Raw genomic sequence first — 25310 nt, forward strand, 5'->3', positions numbered from 1 at the left:
TTTTACTTCTCTGCTTGCGAATCGATGAAAACTAAAAAAATAGGAGAGAGATGAGTAAGAAAATATGTCCTGAGAGCTATGGTGGGAAGGGAGGTGGTGACGAAGGAGGCGGAGGCCCTGAAGCAGGGGGTACCGGTGGCAAGAAGGGGCGGGGTAAGGGAGAGGGGATGATTTTCACTAGTAAGAAGCTTGCACCGGTAGGAAAGGTGGTGAGAGATGGGGATGACGCTCCGGCTAGACAGATTAGGAAACCTGGATCCTACAAAGAGTCCCTCTCAAGTCTTAGACAGGATTTCTGTCGACTAACGAGGAGAATGATGATATCATGAAAGGATGGAAGGGATATCTGGCCAAGTTAAGGGCAGATATGGAAAGGAAAGAGGGTACAAAGTCTGACAAAGAATGTACGATTCAGGAGCTTAGCCGTGTTCAGAAACCAGTTCTAGAAGTGTGTGATGAGGAATATACTCTATGGTGTCAGTCACGGGAGAACTACTTGATAGTCGAACTCTTTGAAAGAACTATCCCCCTCTCCAACATTTTTACCTCTAGGCAATAATTTTTTCAGAGACATTCTAAAAATGTTGCCTAGGGACAATTTTTAAGTGTAGTCGTTGATATTTTTTTAAAAAAATTAATTTTTTAATATTTTAACTTTTAATTCATCTTTAATTATGACTCACTATGATTCAGTCTTTAAAATATGACTCTCTTATGACTCAATCCCTTAACTTTTGAATCATTTACAAATTAGTCCTTTAACTTTTGTTAATTTTTTTCATATTAGCTTGTATCTCACATCAATGAGTAAGAAGAGAATATTTTAAAATAATATATGAGCATTTTTTATCCCTCTTATTTGATAAAATTTTTTTAAAAAAATTAAAAAATAAGGACTGAATTATAAGTGAATCAAAAGTTGAGAGATTGAGTCGTAGTGAATCATAGTTGAAGAATTGAGTTACAACTGAGTGAGTTAAAAAATGAAGGATTAAAAAATTAATTTTTTTATTTTTTTTCTAGATACAAATATTAAACAACCATTTGAAAATGTTGCCTGTTATAATATTGGGAACAGTTTTAACTTGTAGCATTTTATTTTTTTAAATAAGCAACAAATAAAAGCTGTAGCAGTGTAGCCTATATAATATATATTTTTGAACCATTTATTAATTGTTTTACATAGTGTCGAACGACAACACTTCCTCACTTCTTTCACTCCACTCATTCTCGTTATCTTCGCAAACACAGAAGTAGAATCACAGGCCAGAGATGCAAGATGCAGCCCTAGCCTCCCCCGTGCACTGGAGTTCTCTCGTCTGCCTTTTGCCACATTTGCCGTTGAAGTTCCGGTGTCAATCTAGATTTCTTCACCGTCAATCGAGATTTCTGTCCTCCGTTGTTGAACGAGTTCTCGCTCAGCCTCTGATTCGTGTTGCTCATGGTTAGCCTCTAATTGACCTCTATCTCTGATTCGTGTTGCTCATAGGTAGTGTAACTAAGCCTTTTCTGTTACACCTTTTCTCGTGGTTCTTACGTGCTTACAACTTCGTCATATTGGTTGGGCTGTTATTTGGTTTTTGATTCAGCAATTAATTTCAATGTTTATAGTTGAACTGATATAAACATGGTTCTGATTCTGAGGGTTTTGCAAAATTAAGAGTTAAGAAATGGAGTGCGAAGTAGAAGCAATGTTAAGCAGAAGACAAGGATGATGGAAAGATAAGAAGCAGAATTTAGTTTCTCAAAATTACAGGATTTTGTGAATGTTCTGTCAATGTTTGTTGCTCTGTTGGATCATTTTTAAATTTGAGAAGAGAAATCTGAGGCTGGAAGTTACTCATTTGGAGAAGGCCAAGGAACTTTACACTAGAGTATGACTTTTTTATCTTCCCAACTGTCCCTTTAAGAGTTATTCTCTACTGTGTCTAAACTTGTAATTTTCTCAGCATTTGTTCTCAAAAGTGAGATCTGATTCCTTTTATAGTGGTTTTTGCTCATCTTAAAACTGTAACTAATTGTTTTGTTTCTAGTTGTAGTTCAAGGCTGCATGCTCACACATTTACATAGTTTTCGAATTAGATACTGATATGAATTTTTAATTAATACTTGCAAGTGTCATATGGAGCTATCTACCTTGCCTTTTATTTGATATTTGCTATATGTGAGATGATGCATCAATTGGGAGATCACAGAGGCGTGGGTTTAAAGGCAGCTTCATAGGTCAGCCATAAAGTTAAATAAACATTTCGTCAATCACAAGGTTTTAATTCAGCTTCTTAGAGTTTTTGTTATTCAAGCTTTTATATGTGTCAAGTGCCAGCTCCCTTTTCTCTTTTTGGCAAAAGTGTTTATGTGTCATTTCTATCCAACTAACTATGTGCTACCTTAAAATTTGTTAACTGTGATTATAATTGTTGTGCAACATGTATTAGCATGTTTATACGGAGTTGAAAAGAGCGGAAGGGTGGTCTGCCAATTTGTCACGAAAGGTTTTTTTTTTTTAATCTATCCATCTCACCTTTTTGTTCTTGTTTAACATTGAACTTCATGTGAAGCATAGTTGCCTTTGATTTTTTTTTTTTTTGGTTATCTTTTTTTCTGAGTTCACTTAGTTGGAGAGTAGGCATGGCGATTTGATCACGTTTTCTGATTTATCTCCTTAGTTAAACTATAGCAACTCTGTATCAGCAGAAGATGAGCTATTTTTAAAGTGAACAGTGAAGTTCAAAATTCAATTAGGATGAGTTTTCTTAATATGTTCGAGCATAGGACAAAGAGTGAATTTATTTATTTTAAGTAAGCCATTGAATCTGAGGTGATGAGATTTCGCAACTATTTGAAGGATTGAATGCAATGTATATGAATTGAAATTGCACGCAGAGAATTGCTGAGAGTGGAGCCAAGCAACTTATTGACGCTTTCCTCAGACAAAACTCTAGTGGAGGAAATTGAAGTGTAACAGGGCAGCAAAGACATTTGCATTCTCATTTTTTTCACTGAATAGACTTTCCACACACTAGCATATTTGTATTCTCATTTTCCTTTTCTTTTCACTGGCAGATTTGCTAATGAAAAAATTGAATTAATATGTTGTAATTAATAAGACCAAACTTAACAAGGTTAGTATGGATTAAGATTGAGCATAGTGCTGTTAGGTAAATATGGATTATTTTCCTTTCGTCAAAGGTTTAACATATTTATTGGATTGTGTAGGAATTAATCCAAAATTCATTAGAATATTTTTTTACGAAGTGAAACTCATTTGCCTTCCTCTATTATGAATTTATATCTATAAGCTTGTTTTTTGTTTGATATCGTGAGGCAAGATTTTTTATTTTACACAATATTTTATATTTTTCTCATGTAGGAAGGTGATTCTAACTAAAGATATTTAAATGAGGAGCTCCGGCAAAATAGTTGAAGAGTTATAAATGAGGAGTTCCATTGACTTTGATATATAGACTTGCTTTCAATGTAATATAGTGCTATGGTCATACTTACTTTGTTATATCTATCCATTTGATCAAACCAAATTCTCTTTAGCGTAGCTAATATGTATAAGCACATGGATTCAAGTTCAACAGTTTATCTAAACTATGCACAATATAATTATTGATTGTATTTTAATGCTACAACTGATCACTTAATCCTGCTTTCTTGAATTATGTTTTTGTTATATATATTTATATACCATGACAATTGATATTTGACACTTGCTTTTTTTTAAAAAACATTAATACTACATTTAGAAATTGTAGCCATTGATATTTTCTTAAGCAACAATTGTCAAATGTACTCTAAATAGATTTATATTTACAATTCAATATTATTGCTTGTAGGACATTTAGGCTATAGTTGTAAAATGCAGCAACTTCAAGCAACATTTCAAAACTGTTACCTATAGTTAGCTAATAACTATAGCTTATTCTCATAGAACAGGCAACAATTTTAAAGAAGTGTGGCCATAGAGTGAACAAATTGTTGCCAAAAAATTTGGTTATGCTAAATTAAAAAATATTGCCTGAAACTATAAGCAACGATTTCATAGAATAGGGAACATTTTTTAAATGTTGCTGGAAGGCAAAAATGTTGTAGTGCCCCTTAGATTCTTGAAACCCAGACTCATACGCATGTGGCAGATTCAAGAACCTATGCAGGTCATGCCTTTAAGTAATGGATATTTTAGAGTGTCTTTCTCGAACAAGGAGGATCTAGATTATGCAACTTAAGAGGGTTCGTGGATGATTGATGATCATTATCTTATGGTGTAGAGGTGGAGTCCTAACTTTAATCTTTGGAAAGTAGAGACACAATGGAAAATTATAACAGGTGAGATTAATTGATTCTAGTTGAGCTATATAACGTTAACTGTTTGCAAATGATTAGAGATATGATTGGAAAGACACTGAAAATTGATTGATCGACCTCAATTTTTTATAAAGGTGGTTCCACACATTTATGCATAGAGATAGAACTAAGTCATTGCTACCTACCTTCACATCGTTTGGGGAAGACTATCAAATAGCATCTAAAGGTCTACATCTTGTGTGCTTTCATTATGGTTGTTTCCCTAGAAAAAAATTGTGGTCAAGTGGTTGAGGAGACAAGAAGTGCACCTTTAGCCCAATATGAGTCTCAACTATTAAAAGGGAGCGAGAGAAGGAGCAATGAAAGGAATGACAGAGAAGACGTCAGAGTAAGTGGGGGATCAGAAATGGGAAACTAGTGAAATTTTAGGCCCAATAATGCTAGTAAAGCGATAATCTTTTGAGAAATTAAGGAGAATGGGTGCTAAGGGGTTTATGGATCCTATGGCAAAGAGTAAGGGTGAAGAGAAGGCGAAATATGTGTAGAGTAAATCGGGGATGGCAAGTCACACAACGATAAAGGATATGAGTATGACTGTGAAAGAATTTATTAGGGTCGGGGTAAGAAAGTGGAGAGTTATCAAAGCTTTAGAATGATTATAACTAATCAAAAGTCTGAGTAAGTTCTGGTAGGCCAAAAGAGGAAAGGCTCATATGTTGTCAAAAGAAAAGGTAAGGAGAATGCAACACCTTTGGTAGGCAAGAGTGTGGTGGTTTGATAGGATGAAAATGAGTTACTTGTGTCTAATTTGTTCTCTGCTTTGAATAGTGTAGGAATAGGGGACATGAAGACAAAAAGGAGGGACCCAACCTTTATTCGGTGAGAGTAGAGGGGTTCAGAGGATGGCGGCCATATCTCTAAGTCCAAGGAGAAGCTAAGTGCTGTGTTAGGCATATGTAACAATACAACCCCAGCCCCTTACGCTGGCAAATACGGTGCTAGCACGTGTCCCTTCATGGGCTCACGTGCGACTTTCTTTATGATAGTACATGAGTTATTTCTCACCCCACCAAAGAGGTTTTTTGAAACCTTTTCAGGGATCGAGCTCTCAACCACTCCTATCTTAATGAAGTTATGGTCAATCCTGGTACCATTGAGTTAAATGAGGGGACATGTACCAGCACTGCATTCCCCAGCGTAGGGCTGGGGTCGTGCTGTTACAAGATACATAATAAAGTTTGATTAAATTTTTGGCCAAAAAAAAGTCTGATTAAAGGTATGGTTTTTTTTTCTTTTGATAAAAAGATCATTTAAATAATATAGAAATAGCTTACAAAGCATGAGTATGAGGAACCATAAAATAAAAAAGGGAGAGAAAATAAGATGTATCTTGGAAAATATTAAAGTGAACAACACCAAAATTTTCAAGTAGCAAAGTAATATCAGTCGTTAAAGGCTAGATAAAATGATGCTTCTATAAGAGACAACTGTAAAGCTTTTTTTTTTGTTGGTAGCACATCATAGAAAAACTATAACAAGTAGTGAATCTTTTATCTATCTGATTATTGATTCATATAAGTAAGACTTAAAGGTAGAGCAACATGAAAGAATGGGGCTCAATGGATGAAGAGTGTTTACAAACAAATAAAGGTATGGTTTTTCAATTTTGGTCTAAACATGAACCATATTGTACAAAAAAAAATACTTAATTAGTTTTTTATTAAGATTGGTTTGGTTCTAATTTTAATATTTTTAATATAAAAAAGTATATTTAAAGCTAAGTATAATTTTCTATTCTTTTTCTTTCTTTCATATTCCAACTAAGTTTCATTCTCAACTTTTATTATTCAGGAATGAAAATGAATATCATGTTCAAAATAAAAATATTTAAATTTCATTATTAATAAACACCAAAATATATGCATTGACCAGTAACATGAGTAAAATTTTGATTACAAATTGTCTTGATATTCATGAAAAAAAAGTAACTTGTTTGAAATTAAAAAAGAAATTCTATATTTAAAATTATCTAAAAGTTCATTTTTGATATAACATGAGTATATACATTTGACTCTCTAATAACAAAATTGAGAAAGGAAGGGTTTGGAATTCTATTAAAGCATTTTGGGTTTAGACTAACTTTAGTTGAGATTAAAATAAAAAAATACATTAATACTATAATATTAATTATAAAAAATACATTAAAATCTAAAAGGTATAATTCAGGTTTGATTAACATTGTGAAAGAAAAAACCGAAACCTGAATCAAGCCATTCGATTTTGTTTTTATTAGATTGGTTTACTAGTATCGATTTTGTCCGTTTTTGCTTACCTTCATATTTAATGGCTAGTTATAAATTAACATAAAGCCCAATGTAATTGCAACTCGCATTTATAGATGACGCGAGTTATGTGGGGGCGTCTATGCCTCATACGTCTGATAGGAAGGAACTGGTTTTTTAAATACATCGCCGCGTAAATGTATGATCAATGTCCGTTAACTTCCGGGGGGGAGTGAGTTGAAAAATGGGAGATAGGTAGATCCTAACGACGTCGGTGTTTAGTGTCTGTGATCTGGACTTGGGCGCAGTGCGTTGATAGATCAAGAATAACAGAGCAAGATCGGTAGGAATGTATGGAAGAATAAAGCTGAATATAAAATGAATTATTAACTGTAAGAATGATTAAAGCAAACAGGCACGTATGGCATTCCATCTCCATACACGTTGAAAGAATGAAATAATTATACAAGGATGATGTATAAGAACAAATAAACTGAATCAACAAAATGATGCAAAAGCAAAGAAGAGGATCGAAATGGCAGGAGCGCGCGGAGCGGACCCTCAAAAGTCGACTCTGCATTTAGTGGGCTGAAATCCGCCGGAGGTTGTTTCATTAGCGCTCAAGGGAACCTTGAGTCCACATTTGACCTTCGGACGATAGCTGCCGGTAATGAAATCCCCAAGCCTGAATCTAATCCTGAAGTTGAGCTTCACATCAATGTCGTACGCGCCGGCCAGCTTGTCTTCGTTGTACTGAGACACTCGAAGCGCATCCAGCGGCAGCAGCTGCTGGCCAGAGAAGACGCCGCTCATGGGATCCGTGGTCTTCTTGTCCTGGCGGAAGGAGTTCCTGAAGGTGATGACGTCGGTGTTGCCAAACCTTTCATCCTGGTACAGCGCCACGCCTTGAACTTTGTCGTAGTAGATTCCAAGCTTTTTGTTAGGGTTACGGGCGGTGAAGTTGAGGACAAGGTTGTATCGGAGAGTATTATTATCGTAGTCGAATTGGGTGAGCTGGGCTTCGGAAGCGTAGAACTTGAAGGAGCGAGGCTGGACGATGAGCCAGAAGATGAGGACGGCGAGGCCAACGATGACGATGATGGCGACTAGCAACTTCCAGAGGAGGCTGAAGAGGCAGCAACAGCAGCCTCTGGCGCGAAAAGACTTGTCAGCCATGGCAAGGGATGCAATGAAGAGAAGAAACAACGAGAGAGTTAAATGAGGGAGATGGAAAGGATATGAGATGAGTGAAGGGAAAGGAGATGAAGAGCGGATATATATAAATTGAGGAGAGGGAAGGGATGAGATTATAAGTTTGTCATAACGCGGCTGAGAAGGTCAGACATGTTAACTCATCCATATCTGAGTTTTTTAAGCGGTCAGCGCTTAAAAAAAAAAAAGAAAAAAAAGAAAAAAGAGGCGATAGATTTGACTAGCCTCCTCAATTCAGTTGCCCTGAAACATCCGTACGCATCGAAATTTCTCATGCCTTTCTGCTGACCTTGTCCAGTGCATGTTAACTCATCCTTGTCTTCATGCCCACGAGTGTGTGTGTGTGTGATATTGTACGCTCTGGTCTTCTAATTCCAATCATCCCTTCCTTTTTAATAGAAGTTTCCACTTTTTTTTTGTTTTGAAAAGTCTGCAAGTTATCACCAAAAAATTACTAATTCAAACGCTCGAAACTGCTTGTTTGCAATAGTGTTCACAATTGACATTCACAAGGTCTGGAATAGACTTACATTATTGTTTTTAATCCAATTAGGCAATGACTAATGTCACCAGATATTATATATTTGTACACGGCTGATTTTCTAGATCATCCGCGTCCTCAGTATTGCCTGCTAAGTCGTCATCCTTGAATGTGATTCTTTCTTCCATGAAATTATCTCTTTCCGACCTCAATGGATCAATAAAAACAAGCTTAAACTGAGTATGCCTTTTGATTTGGTCTTTCTTCCGGGGTCACGAGAACATGTCGCGACGGGCGGCTCATACATTTTAAGTGTGCGGGAAAATGAAAAGCAGGCCTGGCCAAGGGCCGTGGAAGGAAAATATTGAGGCCCAAAAGGTAAAATGGGCGAAAGCATTTTGTGGACAGACCCTGGACTCAAAATATAAAATGAGGGAGCTGAAAGGTGACGCGATTGGAGTTGGGTTTTGGCAACGTTTATAACAGGTAAGCCGATACAAGGCGGATCCAGATTGCTCATCACCAATTGATTTTTTTTCTTTTCTTTTTTTAAGTTACAATATTATTATAATAATAATAATAATAAATAGATATTATAAAATTATTATTTTATTATTTAATAAATAAATAAATTTAATTTGTTAAAATTTGATCTGAACAGTTCATATATAAATTTTGATCTAAACAATTGAGAATTATAGTAAACAAACAAAATTAGAACTGTAGTAACTAAATGTGTTTTATAAAATATTTTTTATTTTATTGATTTTGCACAGTTGTCCATTGATGAGAAGTAATATCATTCAAGCATGATCGGGTATTCAATATAAATACTTCTTTTTAACAAGAATTTAAACATTGGTTTGTTACATATATAGTAAAAAACTAGTTCATTCTAACAAACTCAACCCATATTTTAAACTTTTTAGGTCATTTTTTTAATAATTTTTTCAGTATAGTTTTGAATTTCCTAGACCAAGATTTTTACTTGAACTGTTCAAGTCAAATTTTAATAAGTTAAATTTATTTATTTATTTATTAAATATTAAAATAATAATTTTTTAATATTTATTTATTATTATAATAATAATTTTGTGATTTAAAAAAAGAAAAAAAAATTAACACTGCAAAACGCAGTGTTAATTGGTGCTGAGCACCAGAACCGAATCCGACACAAGGCCCGGGTCCTGAGCACGTGCAATCGGAATCCCCTCCATTCCTTCACACTTGGCACGAGCAATAGCGATTGCGTCGCGATGTAGATAAAAAGAGAAATAATACCAGTGCAGCTTCCGGGACTATCCAATTTATGAGATATAAAGCATAAAGAGGCAGCACATATTAACATGAAAAAGAGAAGTGAAAATTGAGCGAGTATAGGCAAGCAAGGGAAACGTGATTCGTTGATAGGTGGGACAGGCGGCGATGGAAGAGGGCACATGGGGTTGATTTGATTTGCACCAAGAGGAAGGTTCCTACAATTGCCCTCCCCATTTCGCTTTCATTTTCATTAGGAGGCAGAACCACCCCTTCGTTTCCGCTAACCACGTGTCTCCTCAATTACTCTTTCTTCCTCCATCAGACCCAGCCCCTTCCCTTCCTCTCCTCATTCATGTTCCCTTTCCTTCTCTCCCCCATTAATTATTTGTATTAGTAGCTGGATGCATTTTGAAATGGACCCCCTTTTCCCACTTTCACCATGTTCCCAGCTTCTACACCCGACAATAATTCATCTACCACCTTACTGTATGTAACCTCTTCATGTTTGGTACGTATCCCATTTAATTATCTTTTTTTGTTTTCTCTTTGCTAATAATATCTATCATCACCACGATACAGCATTCTCCTCCGGTTAAAAGGGGAAGGAAAAAGTTATCTAGACTTTCTGGGACATTTTTAACTACAAAACATTCAAACATTTCTAATTGGAATATGATCCCTGTGCCGGGTATCTTCAACTAAATGGACAAAATGACCACATGAGAGAGTGCTCCAATACCTTCAAATTTTAATATTACTTTCTTCTTAAATCACGAATAAAACAGGCTGCCCATAGAATGGATTTTCGTGGATATACCTACATTAATTAACTATTTTTTTTAAAAAACAAAAAAGCCAACGGAGCGATTGAACAAGAAGCCAAAACATATATCACGCACAAATAATATATTCAGCGAAGGAAGAAAGTGACACCGGATGCCTCCTTCAACACCCATTCGTTATCTCCCAATATTAAAACAAATAATACTTTTATTCTGAGCAAACTTTAACTCTATGGATCCCTTCGTTACAAATTGTAATTTTGCTATCCATGTACTTTTCATATGCCACAAGCATAATTTGCTCTTTATTAATAGCAAAATGTACAATTCCGAAGACCTTATACGCCGTCCGCATGTCTAATTAATGTCGGCGCGGTAATCAAATATTGATTCGCGTAGATCCGTAGAGGATTCAGAAGAAAAATAATACAAATGATGAACACAGTGAATTGTAAAATTATTGGATAAGGAGACATGGACGCTGTAATAGGTGTAATTATGTTCTCACAGATGGACGTTGACTTGGCTCGGCGAGATGTGTGGGGGGCGGCATCTGTCTTCAGACACTCACGGTGCATCGCTGGACCAGCTGATACTTCACGGCGTTCTCACCCACGACAATCCCGTTACTCCGGGGGCCGAAAGTGATAAACGCCGGGCACCGTACGTAGATGTGGTAACGGCCGGAAATGAAGGCCCCGACTTTCCATCTCACGCGTCCGTCAATTTTGATGATGACGAGGACGTTGCCGTTGGACTGATCCTGACTCAGGGTGACGAAGTTGAAGGGAGCCACGGGCACGTTTGTACCGTAGACGAATGGCGACCAGACGTCGACCTCGTCGTGACCCTGATACGAGGGCGGGATCGATGTGCGGTAGGTAATTTGCTGGTTCTGGTAGCTGACGTAGGCGTCAAGACGGTCGTAGTAGATCCCGATCTTGTCGTTGGGATTCCGGGAAGAGAGCGTGACTTGGAAGTTGGAGGTGAGAAAGTTAGGGACGGAGGCGTTGAAGGCGTAAACGGTGACGTCTTGGAGGATGAAGGCGGGCTTGGAAGGACGGAGAATTGCCCAGATTATGAGTATGGTGACGAGAACTATGAGCAGGAAGATGAGGATCCCCGCGAATATTCGGCGGAAGATCTTCCTGCGCTTATCCTTGTGGTGGTCACACACTTTTATATTCTTGGCGTCGGTCATTGGAGCCGGCGGCGAATGGAGGAGAGAGTGAGCTGTACTGTGGAGAAAGAAAGCTGAGAAGAAAGAGAACAAGCAGCGATGGAGTCGTGTTGGGAAAGGGCAACAATAAAATTATATAACGAGGGGGAGGGTGGAAGTGAGGGAGGGAATCACAGGACTGATGGTGGTAATAAAGTGGTGGGGAAAGGGAAGTTATCTTGAAATGGACGCGTTTGTGAGTGTCTTTGCTGTTTATGTATAATTTAACCGAGTGCTCTTTATTGAAAATCATATGATGTGTATGTTGATCCTGCTACTTACTTGTGGACTTGTAGTTTACAACTATATATATGAACACTACATAGATAAATAGTGGTGGTTATATCAGCACTCAGCTCTGATTGATTAGTGCGAGCAAAATGATAAATTGATATCAATCACCAACTCATTTGCACTTATTAATTTATTGTACCACTCTCTATTTTCAAACTATTCATACAATGCGGGTAATTTCTTACTGGGCCACATCAATTAATTTATTAGGATCTACAGGATACAGGTAGATAATTCATGACATGTACGTCTGAATATTATATGTAAAATATTTCATTTTATGCGTATGTGCAATAGTAAGTGATGCTATAATAAAAGCACATACTATTCGTACACGTATAGTATAATGTATATTCTACGTACACCAACTTGTTCAACATTGAAATACTAAAGATACCGTTGCAAATCGAAGAAAGGCTGGTGACGCACGCTGATTCGGCATTTAGAGACATGCTTAGCTTGCCAAGTCAACAAAGGGGTGCCTTCGATTTTTGGGATAGCGAAAGGAGGCACATAGGGCAAACATATGTGAACTTCAATGATGCATGTGTGGAGGGAGAGCTTGGACCAAATTATACTATTGAAAGAAGATTAATTATTACACACTTCAGTCTTAAATATAAAATCTAACTAAATAATTTATAAATATTAAATGAAATTGATTGTTACACACTTCAGTCTTAAATATAAAATCTAACTAACTAATTTATAAATATTAAATGAAATTGATTGTCTATTATTATTGTGTAAAGATGTACCACGATCACTAAAATATTCCCAAAGAGAGAGGGAGCATTGATATGTGGGAGAAAAAAAGGAAAAAAGATTGAGAGGAATTGTGAAATTAATTGGAGAAATTAGAGTAAAAAATGTTGAATGAGCAGGAACAAAAAGAAGATTGAGGGTTTATATTTAATACTAAAATAAATACTTCAATTAAATCTTATATTTTGAAGCGGATGGAATTGTGGCCGTGTGTTTCCTATATACAGTGATTTCAGAACTGTTTTTCCAGGAAAAAAAAAAGTTGAATTAATATCAAGTTCGATATTCATGACTTATCAGTGATATGAATGGCTCCACTCACCGGCATTGGATGTTTAATGAGGAAAATAAGGTGGTAGCGACACGTTAGCTGGGCCCCTCTCTATCATGGCAGAGAACCTTCCAGCTCAGACACGCCGACCTATTTCTCGTTCTCTGCTCCTCTCTTCTTTATCTTAAAAGGTTTGGTAGCATATATAATTGCTAGCACAAGATAAAGCTACTGGGATTGAGAGACGGAAGAGAATCAATGGATCAATCCCTCATCCTTATACACACATGCAACTCCATTGAGCCCCAGAAAGTTGCTGCCTTTCTCTTCTTTAATTTGTTTCAACGGAAAAGTTGATTGCATTTTCGGTTAATAATTAGTTGGAGTGTTATGTTTCAGGTGAGTGGAACTGCTTATGATGCACGAACCTGTTCTCTTGAGAGAGATTATAGATGGCAAGTGTTTAACTGCTAACAGACAGATATATAGCATGCTTTTATGATTTGATATCTGTTTTCGGAAGTTCTTGAAAAGGATCTATATATTGTTGTCATTGATTAGCGAATAATAATGTTGTTCGAGGCACGTATGCGCAGAACAAAAATCCCCAAGCATGTTACAGTACTAATCAATTGTCGATCTCCTTCGTCCTTTCCAAATTTGACAGCAGCTTGTTGGGACCATATAAATAATCTCAGAACCTTCACGTCCGCATATAATAAACATTAAGAACAATTTTTTTTTTTCTTGGCGATGATTAAGGGAGAAAGTGTGCAAGATGGCTCCGGATTTTGAAGAACAATGACACCTGCATTGGAAGATCAGAGGGAACAGAAAGGAATAGAAAACAGGAAAAAAGCGATTAGGATTTGGGTATATGTATTTTAAAAGGTGAGTAACATGTATTTTTTTGGCCAGCAATAACATGTATATTCGAAGAGAACGGAAGTATGATTGCGCCTTTATGCATAATTTAGCAGCATCCTGATAGGGATCTGGCGTGAAAAGGAAATTTTGCTTTCTTTCTTTCTTTTTTATTATTTTTTTTGGGCCGTCGGCGTGAAAAGCGAATGAGGTGAAGTGCGATGCAAGTCTTAATAACACAGGAGAAATATATGTGATCCAAAAGTGAATTTGACTATTCCACGCAATGAAGCATTAACGCTCGTGAGGCATCTCATCTTGATCGCCTCCTATCCACATTGCTTTCATTTCTTGACACTTGACACCCCACCTAACTTCCCTCTCTCCATCTCAACGGCTATTTTCCTTTCCTAAATTATTCTTTTGTTGAAAGTTCAGAGTCGAATTAAAACGTAAGCAACATCCTGGCCCTTACAGGCATGGGATCGGGGAGGAATAATTAAAAGGAAAAATCATGTGAAATATACGGTATTTCAAGTTCTCAAGATGGGGGGGCTTGGCTAGCGTGTCTGATTTCTCAGAGCCTAGACCTGAAAATTTGGTTTGCTCTACAGTCAAAATTAGGAGCCGGCCTGACAAAAAAGAAGTCCATCGAGACGCAGCGGTTTATTTAACAAAGTACAAAAATCTTGTGGCTGTAGAGTATAATATTGAAGATGATGATTCATGGCCACATACTTGCATTCCTCTAGCAAAGCAAACAAACGAAAAATTGATTTGACATTTTGGTCCCCCATGCATTACTATTTTAGCTGGCGGTGGGAAGGAATGATATGATAGGGTTTAATATCTAAATAGGCACCGCTAAAGCCTCAATTGCCATTGACTAAAGAAGCCAATACAAGTCAATGTTATAAGCCAAAACCCTGTGGATGATTTCAGTTGGCCTCTATTATTTACCCACCAATCATCCAGATCCAACTAGTGTGCTTGATGAGAGCTGACGTGGGCGTGGGTTGGGGCCTATAATGGAGGCAGAGGAGGGAGAGGGTGCGGGATGGTGCACTTGCACTGACATTGAGGATGATTCTGATCCCAAGGGGCCTTCCTCCTCCTTTTTAGGTGATTTGTTTCATCATATTCCACTCGTCAGGGTCCCTACAAGATCTGCTTCGATCGAACCACCCAAAATTCCTCAACTTTAACCTGAACTCCCACTTAATTCACCTACCCTTTTCATTTTACTCTCTCCTTTTCCCTGATGGTTAGGAGTTGTTTGTATAATATATTGACCAATCCATCGCTTGATGAAAATAAGGAGCATTTTTAATGTTATCTTGTCAAGCATCTATATTTTTTTAAACCTTCAACCTCTTGGAAGTTACAGCAGACAGACCAACCAAGGTGCTGAGCATCAAATACCATATGATGACGACAGCCACGCAGGAGGTGGTTTACCTTTTTCCCTTTTTAATATTTGAAAGTAAAAGACTGGGTTTCTTTTTGCTGGTTTGTTTTCTTTGCACAGGATGCCAAAGTGAAAAGAGATATGAAAAAGTAGACACCAACAAGGCTTCAAGGCTTAGCAGGTAAGTCTGTTTAGTTGCATCGACATAAATAGATTCTTTTTTTTTTTCAATGTCAAAATAAAAATATCTAGTATTTATTATGTTACTGATATTTATAGTCGAGGGAAAAAAAATTCTAAGATTCAGAAGGTGCAGAGGAACTTGGCTAAAAAACAAGGGGTGAGAAGAATCGAGTAGCTGATAACGAAAGAAACGGGTGGGGATTTCTTTTCGTTTCTATTGTCTTGGTCATTCAATACACCAATGATTTTTATTTTAGATGATAAGCTGCATAAGCAATCTTTGAGAGCATCTTGACCTACTAACACCAGACAAAAACATGATGAATTTTGATTGAAACAAAAGGATGCAATCAATTCACCATGATATAACCCGATTATTACAGATAAAAAGCCTCCTAATATATTAAAAGAAAATTCACAACATTTTTGAAGGAGTGGATGTAACTGTACTTTAACCAAACTCCAAGAGACATCAACATTTATTAATTTTTTGTCGTTTTAAAAATTTTGAGTCAATCATATTCCATTAGATTTGATTGAATTATATTTGATATTTCCTTGTTTTTAAAACTCGGCTGCTTTAGTATTCCTAATATATAATAAATTTTATTCTTCAATTTTTGTCAATAAAATTAATAAGTTGCACAACACTAAACTGTAATATAATGTAAGTTCTAACATAGCATAAACACAATTAAATAATTTTTTTAATAATTACATATTTGAAAAGTTAATTTCATGTAAAGACTAAAAATAAATTAGAATTTTTTTTATAGTACTCTCTAGTCTCTAACGCACAAAAAATGTCAAAATAAACCGGCTTTTTGCCTTCTTTTTTATGTTAAAAAATGTGAAAACAATCGAATAACATTTTTAAAAAAATAATAAAATAAAGATTTCATTTATTCTTAGTTTTTAAATTTAAATTAATTACATATAAATTCTTTTATTTAGATTCTAATTCAATATTTTTTGCGCAGGCACACGCACACATATAAATTAATTACATACAAAATGGTTATAAATTTGTCCGCAATTTACACATAATAAAAATAAAAATGAATGAGTTATAGGAAAGATATTTTATTCAAATATCTTATGAAGCCATCAAAATATGAAAATTATTCTAATTTAGAAATATAATAAAAATATTCGAATATTTTTATTATAAATATTTTGGAGTTCCAAAAATGATACCGGAAATTATCTAAAGAGAAGTAAAGTATAGAGAGGGGGAAAAAAGCATTGACAAGTAATAAATTGACTGTGGGTCCCCCCACTTCTGGCTTACAATTGCTCCTTCCATGAAGGGTGATTAATTAGAAGGAAATGTCAATCATATATATGAATGTGATGCAGACAGGGGTTTGGCAGGATTACAAGTTATATTAATCATATTGAGCTAAACACATAAAAGCAGCACTGAGGTCAGGTAGATACCAAACCTAACATTATTAGCAGGATAGACATCTTCTAATATCTGCTCAGGCATGTTCACTTGCTAATCACAGTACTACGATGCAGGAATTAACAATGAAAAATGTAAATAATCTCATCAACCATTTGATCGGAAATAATCATAAGCTTCAACAACTATAGAATCAAAATCGTTATAAACTCAGATTAGATTCATGACCAAGGGTGAACTCAATCTCATAATTAGCTGCCTCGATTACTTTAGTCGTGGTCCTCTTTCTATCACCTAACAAATTTCCTGTGAAACAAAGGAATCAACGAGGTGCCTTCACTTACAAACAATTCATAGGCCTCTAAAGTAATGCTTATGAACATGGAGGCGCTCAACACTCTGACCCCATGGCGCCCATCTTCTCAACCTGAGAAAAAGTCATAGCATGTGTTATCATGTGCCACGAGTACTTAGCACGGATCTATTTGATTCATCTTCATGCGCAAGAGTTATTGCCTTATTGGGAATGTCGATGCGTGCTTAACCTCAGATTTGATGAACCGAATCTCACCCAATACATGTCAAGTTTGTAAGATTTTCCTAAGATAATTACCAAGATCTTCAAGCAAAGTGAATTAATTCAGACGTGAGAGGAGAGAATATGCAGGAAAACGAGAGCCCAGAGGGCCGATACATTGGATGTTATATTAATGCCTGAATGCATGCCTCGCTATTAGGAAGGAAATATGCATACTATGGAACACTGTCATGTGTTCTGTATGAATCATATAATGATCTGGTGACAATGCCAATTATTGCATTTCTCCTGTCCTTCCCTGGATTTGTTGTTCTTATCTTCTCCTATAACATCATGTTCCTAGACAGATGCCTTGAAGCGGTTCTGAAATGTAAAGTACACATATTAATATATTATGTTATTCATGCACATGTTAACGAGAGCGACTCCTTGGAGCAAAGAAGACAAAAGGTAAAGAGTCTGAAGAAGTTCTTCAACTTCCAGTAATCAGAATTGACAAAGATTTCCCATTTTCATAAAGCCCTAGATAACATATCCAGAGGTACACGAACTTCATTGCCTTGAGATAAAAAACAGAATAACGATTATTAAAATCACACACTCCACCTATCAATGTCCAAGCTACTGGGGAAAACAAAAAGGAAATAGGTAAACAATTCAATCAGATACAAGTTTAGAGTTTCCCACAACCCAAATTTTCAATCCATCGATCTTATCTGAAGATTCAAGTTTCAAGATTATCATCCCTTGGTCAACTACACCATATACCACTTTTGCTCACAAGACATCAAGACGTTGCTAAACAGGTTAGCCTGGATTTTTCAAGTTTATGGACAAAGAATGTGCAGTTTCATAGAAAAGGACCATGTAACTCCTTAACCAATGCTGCTAAACCTTTAAGACAGACGGCCATCAATTACTTTGTCTTCCACACCTATAAAACGTGATTTTAAGAGGCAGCCAGATAGTTCAATACAGCCATATGGATTCTAAGAACCAAACGATTAAAAAAAGGGTCTTAATGGCTCGATGTTGACCTTTTCTCAACTAGCAACACACAGTAGTCTATTTCTCATGATCAGAAAAAATTGCCATCTTGTCTATGGTGGAAATAAAGCACCTCTTTCTCACATACGTACCTGGCTCGTATATTCTTAACATCATATCTAAGATTTTCAAAATCCTAATCCTCATCATCCTAAAACAATGTTGCCACACCATTAAATTACTAAAAGTCACCCCAATGATATTAACTGAAATGCTAAACTAATTGGAAGTCCTGTAAGTTATAACCCTCATGTATACTAGAGAGCCTCACTTCAATGTGACTATAAACAACAGAGGTATCAACTTTATGCTAGAAGAGATTGATTTTATTAAATTAATGCTTAATCATATCATGCATGGAAATTTCTGCTTTTAGGAATTCCCCTTTTATTTTTCAAATCAATGATGCTACACACACACACACGAACACTTAGTTCCCCAGCTAGAGAGTTCTTACCAAAATATGTGATTTATTTTGCTTTTGGAAACAACATGCGGAATTCATCAGACACGGTTCTCCTTTCCTTTTTCTTTATTTAATTAATTATTCACTAAACTGGATACAATTTTCCACCACATTAAATCATAATAACTGAACTGATTGTCCTTAAGTAGTTAAGTTACAAGAGAACCGGGGTCCAATGGTAAACAATGGAAGTTAATGCTAGAAGAGAATAATTTTCTTCAATTAATACTTGAATATGTTGTGCATGGGAACTTCTCCATGCAGTAATTCCCATTTATTTTAAATCAGAGTTGCCAAAAAAATGTGAGCACTTAGTTCCTGGACAAGAGGATTCCAGTGAAACTAAACATTATAGCCACGAGGTGATATCAAGGGGCCAAGAACCAATATTATTCATGAGCTTAACTACTCTGATCGTAAAACATTGTCAAAACTCAAAACTAAATATGCCAATTCAATATCCTCTTATATGCGTACTAAAATATGTGATTCATTTCACTTTTGGAAAGAACAACATTATGAATTCATCAACCACGGTTCTCCTTTCCTTTTTTCCTTTAGTTCCTTGTTTACTAAATATATACTTTCCGCAGGTTAAATGCTGCGTGCCTTTTAGTTACATAGACATGTGGTCATATGACCTCCTAGAGTAAGTTAAACAACCTTAAGACCACCTTACCAATTCAAGTGCATCTTGCGCATTATTAAAAAAAAAAAAAAACAGAAATAATGAAAGTAAATGCAGTTCATATTTTGATGCGAGTCACCATATGCATGGCCAAATATCTATGAAATCCGTGCATCATACAAACAACAACAACAAGCCTTTATCCCACTAGGTGAGGTCGGCTACATGGATTGCAAGACGCCATTGTGCTCTATCATTTAAAATCCGTGCATCATAAGACAGATTAATTTTTAAAGAAGCAGTTTCTCTTCCAACAAGACTAATCAAATTTGAGCTTGATAATGGGCAGCAAAACCAAATTAAACAGTTATCTTTGTTTAAGCAGAAATCTTTAATAGTTTAAGATACTAATAACCAGAGTATTTAATCTTGAACCTCTTTTACAACCCTAATCTTCCCACATCACTTGAGGATCATAACATTTATTAATGTATTAAACTTTGAAAAAACACCCTCAACCAGGCTATTGATATGCTGTGTCTTTTTTATTTTTTGGCCAGAGATATGCTCTGTCTCAATCAACCTAAATCATCATTAACTCAGCCAAGGAGCGTTAGATTGCAGTGAGCCAGTGGCTTCATTCAAATATCAAAGACAGTACACATAAAGATTGCACTAGTAGCGTCAACTCCATCTTGAGTTTCTACAGACCATAGTTCAGTTCGTTAAATCAAGCAGAGCTAGTAAGGAAAGAAAGTTCACTTTCATAGACATTTATATTGTAAGAAGACCCGTGCAACTGAAGAATAAGACAGCAATTCTTAACAAAGGATGCTAACAGTTAAATTATTGGTCCTCTGGAGATCTTAAAACATGCTAGTGCTAGATACAAATTAAAAAAAAGCAGGAAACGTTAATGTGAGACTTACAGATGAAGAAATTACGGTTTAGTATAACTGATTCTATCCAATTAACATGTCATCAATTCTTAAGAATCTAAAAGCATTTAAAGATCTAAAAGCCAAAATCGACAAAACATGGCATGAACTTGGGACATGGTACAGGTGGCATCTATCAACTATCTATTGAAGATAACTAAATAAGCAAACAACACTGATACAACAGTTAGATTGGCGCACCAGGAATTCTTAGTAAGTTGACAACAGAAGTGCTAGAAGTCCGATCAATTAACTGGAAGAGAGAATAATTATTACCATCTAGCTCAAATAATAACAAACCCAATTTTTTGATCAGTTTATTTCATCTAAATTCTCTAATGGAGCGAAAAATTCACAATCAAATTACTAAAAGGACAGAATGGATCTCATGTCAACGTGACACATCAACTTTTCCAGTTACAACCACAGATTCAATACTAATTCCAACATGAAGCATCAAGAATAGCTTATACACAAATTAAAAAAACAGAGAAGAAAGAAAATTATAAATCAGAATTCAATTGATCATAAAGCAAATGCAATCACGTTACTCTCACTAGAATTGTGACATCTAGATTGATATGTTCAAGTATCAAAATCTTCCTTTTTCATTTGAGTTTTAAAAGTTAACCGAGAAAATGCTACATGCATCCTCCAATTTAGCGGCATCTTTCCTTCCTTCTTAATAACAGTAAACACTTGATATCAGGTTCTTAAGAATAACAAAAGCAAAACACCACGAGAGGGAATCCACATCCTGTAGTAGTATTTATTATGGTGGTGAGTAGGAAATAGGGCGGCATCAAGGCAAAATAAACGAGTTCCAATAAAATGCTACACGGATCCTCCTATCTAGCAGCATCTTCCCTTCCTTCTTAACAACAGTAAACACTTGATATTAGGTTCTTAAGAATAACAAAAGCAAACAACACAAGAGGGAATCCCCATCCTGTTGTAGTATTTATTATGGTGGTGAGTAGGAGATAGGGCGGCATCAAGGCAAAATAAACGGGTTCCAATCTATCAGACATTACACAGAGAACATATTTATGTGTGCATTTAGTAATAGTCAAATGCTGCTGCGTACCACGATTGCCAAAGTGGCAGCTGAACAAGTGAGAACGTATGGTTCAGAACAAGTCCCTGGTTCACTCAATTCGCCCACGGTCCACAGAAACAGCAAACTTGAGTTAAGAATGCAAGTTCCTCATTCGGGTAAGCGGTATATGTAAGGGGCAGAAGATTGAGCATAAACTGCGCATGCCACAAAATGCAGAGACACAAAATTAGCATTCCAATGGACACATTTTGTTCCTTTGATCAGATTAATTAACAAGGATGAACATTGCAATCCACCAACGTGCTTGTGTGCAATAATCACACGGATTAAACCAAGGCTTGGAAGTTCGAAGTACCCATTAAAGCGGCAGTCCCGTTGTTGGAAGAAAACCTAATGCTTATCCAGACGCAGTCAATCGTCGACCGATGCTCCTCCCTCTGCGTACTATACCACATTTAAATACATTATCTAACCAAGCCAGCATTGTGGTCCTCAATCTGACGGATCGAAGCGCTCGTCCAGCAAGATTATATCATTATCCACATGCCCCTAATTTCCTCCCACAAAAGGCGGGAGGGGAGTCCGTGATTCTCAGCATTTCAAACCCCCGCATCAAAGGCATTGTAAGGGATGGGTAGTTAGTGGTCAGGGCTTCAGATGATGAAATTGATTTTCCATTAATGTTAATGAGGACGGAGGCCGACACGACTCCGAAGTCGGAAGGCAGGGACCAGGTAGCCGGGGAAACAAGGTTGACCGTTGACGGACAGCCGGACAAAAAGACACTAGGAATTCTTCCCTTTTCTAGTACTCTTTCGTTATATTAATTTTTAAAAAAAGATCTTCTTCCTCTTCTTAACATGAATTGCTAATTTAATCATTTGATATTTATCATGCAAATTGGCGTGTAGATATTTTTGATGATGCAAGTTGACCTTAAAATGTAGAGTTATCCTTTCATATATCACTTTGCTAATGGATTTGGATTCTCTTCATATACCATCTTTTAATACATCTTTTCATATTTAATTTCATCCTTTTATTGATTATTTTTTTATAATTTAATGGTATAAGATAATTAATTATAACATTAAAATAAGTAAATTATTTACTATAATAACATAAATGCTTTTAAAAATAAGTTCATGATAGTTATTTATGATAATTATTAAATGAATAATATATTTATTTTAAAATTACAATTAAGAATTTGATATCATTAAACCTAATGAATAATGAATAATATAATTAAATGGATGTATGAGATTGAACATGGAAGGAAGTATTTGAGAAGGGAATGGAGAGCATCTGAATCCTTATGCTGATATGTTCTTTCATTTTTGAATTGAAAGAGCGTATTATTAAAAATTATATATTTATCATATTTTGGATTTAATTCAGATAAAAAGATATCGAAGGTCAGTTAATTGTGTAAGAAATATACATAAAAAAATATAAATACATCTACAAGCTTTTTTTTTTTTTAATTAAAAAGTCTACAAGCATTTTTTAGGTTGGAAATATCTACAGTTTTGAGAGGAAAGGGTAAAATTGATTAAATTAATGAATTAAACTAAGACAAAGGCAGGAGATGCGAACATGTACAGGAACTAGACAGCGATCAATAATGCAGAACCATGAGGCATCGAACATGATCTCCTTCGTCATTGAAGGTGGCGTTACCAGTACCATTCACAAAACGGACATTCAAATCTCTGCATTGGGCTGCAATCGTTTGCTTGAGCGTCCACACGAAGAAAGTAGACTGGTAATTGCGAGTGGCTTTTGCGGTTAACACCAACGAAAACTTGAGCCACCCGGTGTCTCGATCCTTGGTCATCGCATCCACCGTCGAGCTCGGTATCTGCGGTTGAACCCCAGAATTATAGTTGGCGCTCATTTCCAATTGTCCGATTTGGTCTTGTCCCACGTCCAACGACTTCCCTGGACTCTCAATTAGCTCCTCATCATTGTAATAGACGTGCACCGTAAAATCCGTGAAACTGACGTTGTTATGGGAACTCGGGTTGGTTACGTTGATCTTGGTGTCCCAAATGCATGTCAACGCCGAATTGGAAGTGCTGAAATTGGAAACCGAGAAGGAGTCCACGGTGTAAAAGGGATCATGATCATAACTGGAGGAGGCTATGATGACTAGCACAAAATACCACAAAATGAGCATTAAGATGAACAATACAAAGGAGCGAAAGCAGGCAGAGCCGCTGGAGCGATTATTATTATTATTATGAGCTCCATAGGGCGAGGCGTTGTACATAGGAGGCGGTGGTTGAGCGGCGTAAGGGTATCCACCAGGTGGGGGGTAGCCGAAGGGGCCCTGGCCTGGAGGGTAACCCATCGGAGGCGGGTAATACGTCACCTGCGGCGGCGGGTAAGGGGATTGGGAGCCATGCGACGGTGGAAACTGCGATGTCTCCGCCGCCGCCTGAGACTCTTTTTTCGGCTTTGGGGAATCTCCTTCATGGCTTTCTGGAGTCATGACGGTTTAATTTCTTGATTCTCTCTCTTTCGGGGGGATAGAGAGAGAGGCAGGTCTCGAGGATGGAATCAAGATTCAAGAAGGCAAAAAAATCTCACAAAATACCGAAACAGGGTGGAGAGGAGGATCAGAAAAAATAGACGGGCGGGCACGCGCGTGAAGAGCGTAGATTTTAATTGCCGTTGCATTCGCCCGCCAAGAATATTTATCTACCTCTGTGTCTCGATTCCTGATGCATTTCCTAAACAACTTCATGAAATATGGCCAGAAAAAACCTTCTAAAAGTGTCACAATCTCTTCCTAATTTTTTAATTTTTTTTAATAAAATATAAAAGTTACATATTTTTAACCTTCTAAGTTAGCATATTATGTATAATTCAATTATTTTAATAGTTTAAAGATATAATTATTATAAAATTTATTTATTTTTAATAAGATAATGCTATAATTACTCTTAAAACATTGATATTTTTTGATTTTGCTTTTATTTTATATATTTGATTAAAAAAGTTATGAGAATTATTATTAATAAACTTTGTTAAATATTGCAACAAAAATTTCAATATATATTGAATGATATATAAATAATATCTAACATAAAATTACTCATTCAAAAGTTAAGAGTTATGATTGAGGTATGTGCTAACTAAGTTATTGAAATTTATTATATAAATAATTTTTTATGCATAATTATATGAATGATTTTTACTATAATCTAATTAGATCTCGTCAATATAAAGAATTTGTAACAATTAAACATCATTATCATATTGATATATTTATTTATTGTAATTATTAATTAAAAGAATTAAATAATAAATTCAGTAAGCAAGTAATAAAGCTTCTTAAATTAAATAGAATTTTAAATCTCAACTATGTATTTAGATTAGTCAATGCCCATAGGAAAGATAAAATTTTTACCAATTTAATGATGGTTTATATTAAGAAGGAAATTGCTCAAATTATTTCTATGCCGTAAAAAATTGAAGAATAAATCATAAAAAATAAATGTATATATGTACTTTTGTTATATATTTCTAATATTAAATATAAATATATACATTAAAATATTTATGTTATATTAGTAATATATGTATGTGTGTGTGTGTATCTGTGTATATATATATATGTGTGTGTGTGTGTCTATATACAAAACTTCACTTCAATTAATATATATGCTTTGTTATCCTAGCACTCTAGTAAAATTTTTTGGCTCCGCCCTGCTCCCATGGTGTCCTTTATGAACATTAGCAAAGACACTTTGAAAGAGCTCCCATAGTGGAAACTGCTTATTAATAATTGGCGAGCCAAACGACGCATGTGTTATTCTCTCTCTCTCTCTATATATATATATGCGTAAGGGTGAAAACAAACTTGCCAATCATTGTCTGTGCCA

General features: G+C 35.8%; 3 protein-coding genes and 1 long non-coding RNA gene across 4 annotated transcripts; 1 reads left to right on the forward strand and 3 right to left on the reverse strand.

The window, feature by feature from the left end:
* Positions 1 to 6955: 6955 nt before the first annotated feature.
* On the reverse strand, positions 6956 to 7845 carry LOC129295498 (NDR1/HIN1-like protein 3). Its single transcript, XM_054934031.1, has one exon. The coding sequence runs from the start codon at positions 7767 to 7769 to the stop codon at positions 7155 to 7157; it is 615 nt and encodes a 204-aa protein (XP_054790006.1). The 5' UTR covers positions 7770 to 7845; the 3' UTR covers positions 6956 to 7154.
* Positions 7846 to 10518: 2673 nt separating this feature from the next.
* On the reverse strand, positions 10519 to 11715 carry LOC129305690 (NDR1/HIN1-like protein 1). The gene has a single exon (XM_054945674.1). It carries the CDS (start codon positions 11527 to 11529, stop codon positions 10888 to 10890), a length of 642 nt encoding a protein of 213 aa, XP_054801649.1. The 5' UTR covers positions 11530 to 11715; the 3' UTR covers positions 10519 to 10887.
* Positions 11716 to 14646: 2931 nt separating this feature from the next.
* LOC129292885 (uncharacterized) lies at positions 14647 to 17688 on the forward strand. Its single transcript, XR_008589028.1, has 2 exons — positions 14647 to 15526; positions 17060 to 17688. It is a non-coding gene; the product is annotated as an uncharacterized LOC129292885 (long non-coding RNA).
* A 5259-nt stretch (positions 17689 to 22947) lies between these two features.
* LOC129292876 (uncharacterized) lies at positions 22948 to 24065 on the reverse strand. The gene has a single exon (XM_054930554.1). It carries the CDS (start codon positions 23912 to 23914, stop codon positions 23039 to 23041), a length of 876 nt encoding a protein of 291 aa, XP_054786529.1. The 5' UTR covers positions 23915 to 24065; the 3' UTR covers positions 22948 to 23038.
* Between the last annotated feature and the right edge of the window lie 1245 nt (positions 24066 to 25310).

The sequence above is a fragment of the Prosopis cineraria genome, unplaced genomic scaffold (assembly GCF_029017545.1).
Source record: "Prosopis cineraria cultivar Desert tree isolate PC_DT_omini unplaced genomic scaffold, ASM2901754v1 PC1, whole genome shotgun sequence".
Taxonomy (NCBI): domain Eukaryota; kingdom Viridiplantae; phylum Streptophyta; class Magnoliopsida; order Fabales; family Fabaceae; genus Prosopis; species Prosopis cineraria.

Excerpts from the sequence above, each read along its gene's own strand:
- LOC129295498 (XM_054934031.1), bottom strand. The coding sequence starts at position 7,769 with ATGGCTGACAAGTCTTTTCGCGCCAGAGGCTGCTGTTGCTGCCTCTTC.
- LOC129305690 (XM_054945674.1), bottom strand. The coding sequence starts at position 11,529 with ATGACCGACGCCAAGAATATAAAAGTGTGTGACCACCACAAGGATAAG.
- LOC129292876 (XM_054930554.1), bottom strand. The coding sequence starts at position 23,914 with ATGACTCCAGAAAGCCATGAAGGAGATTCCCCAAAGCCGAAAAAAGAG.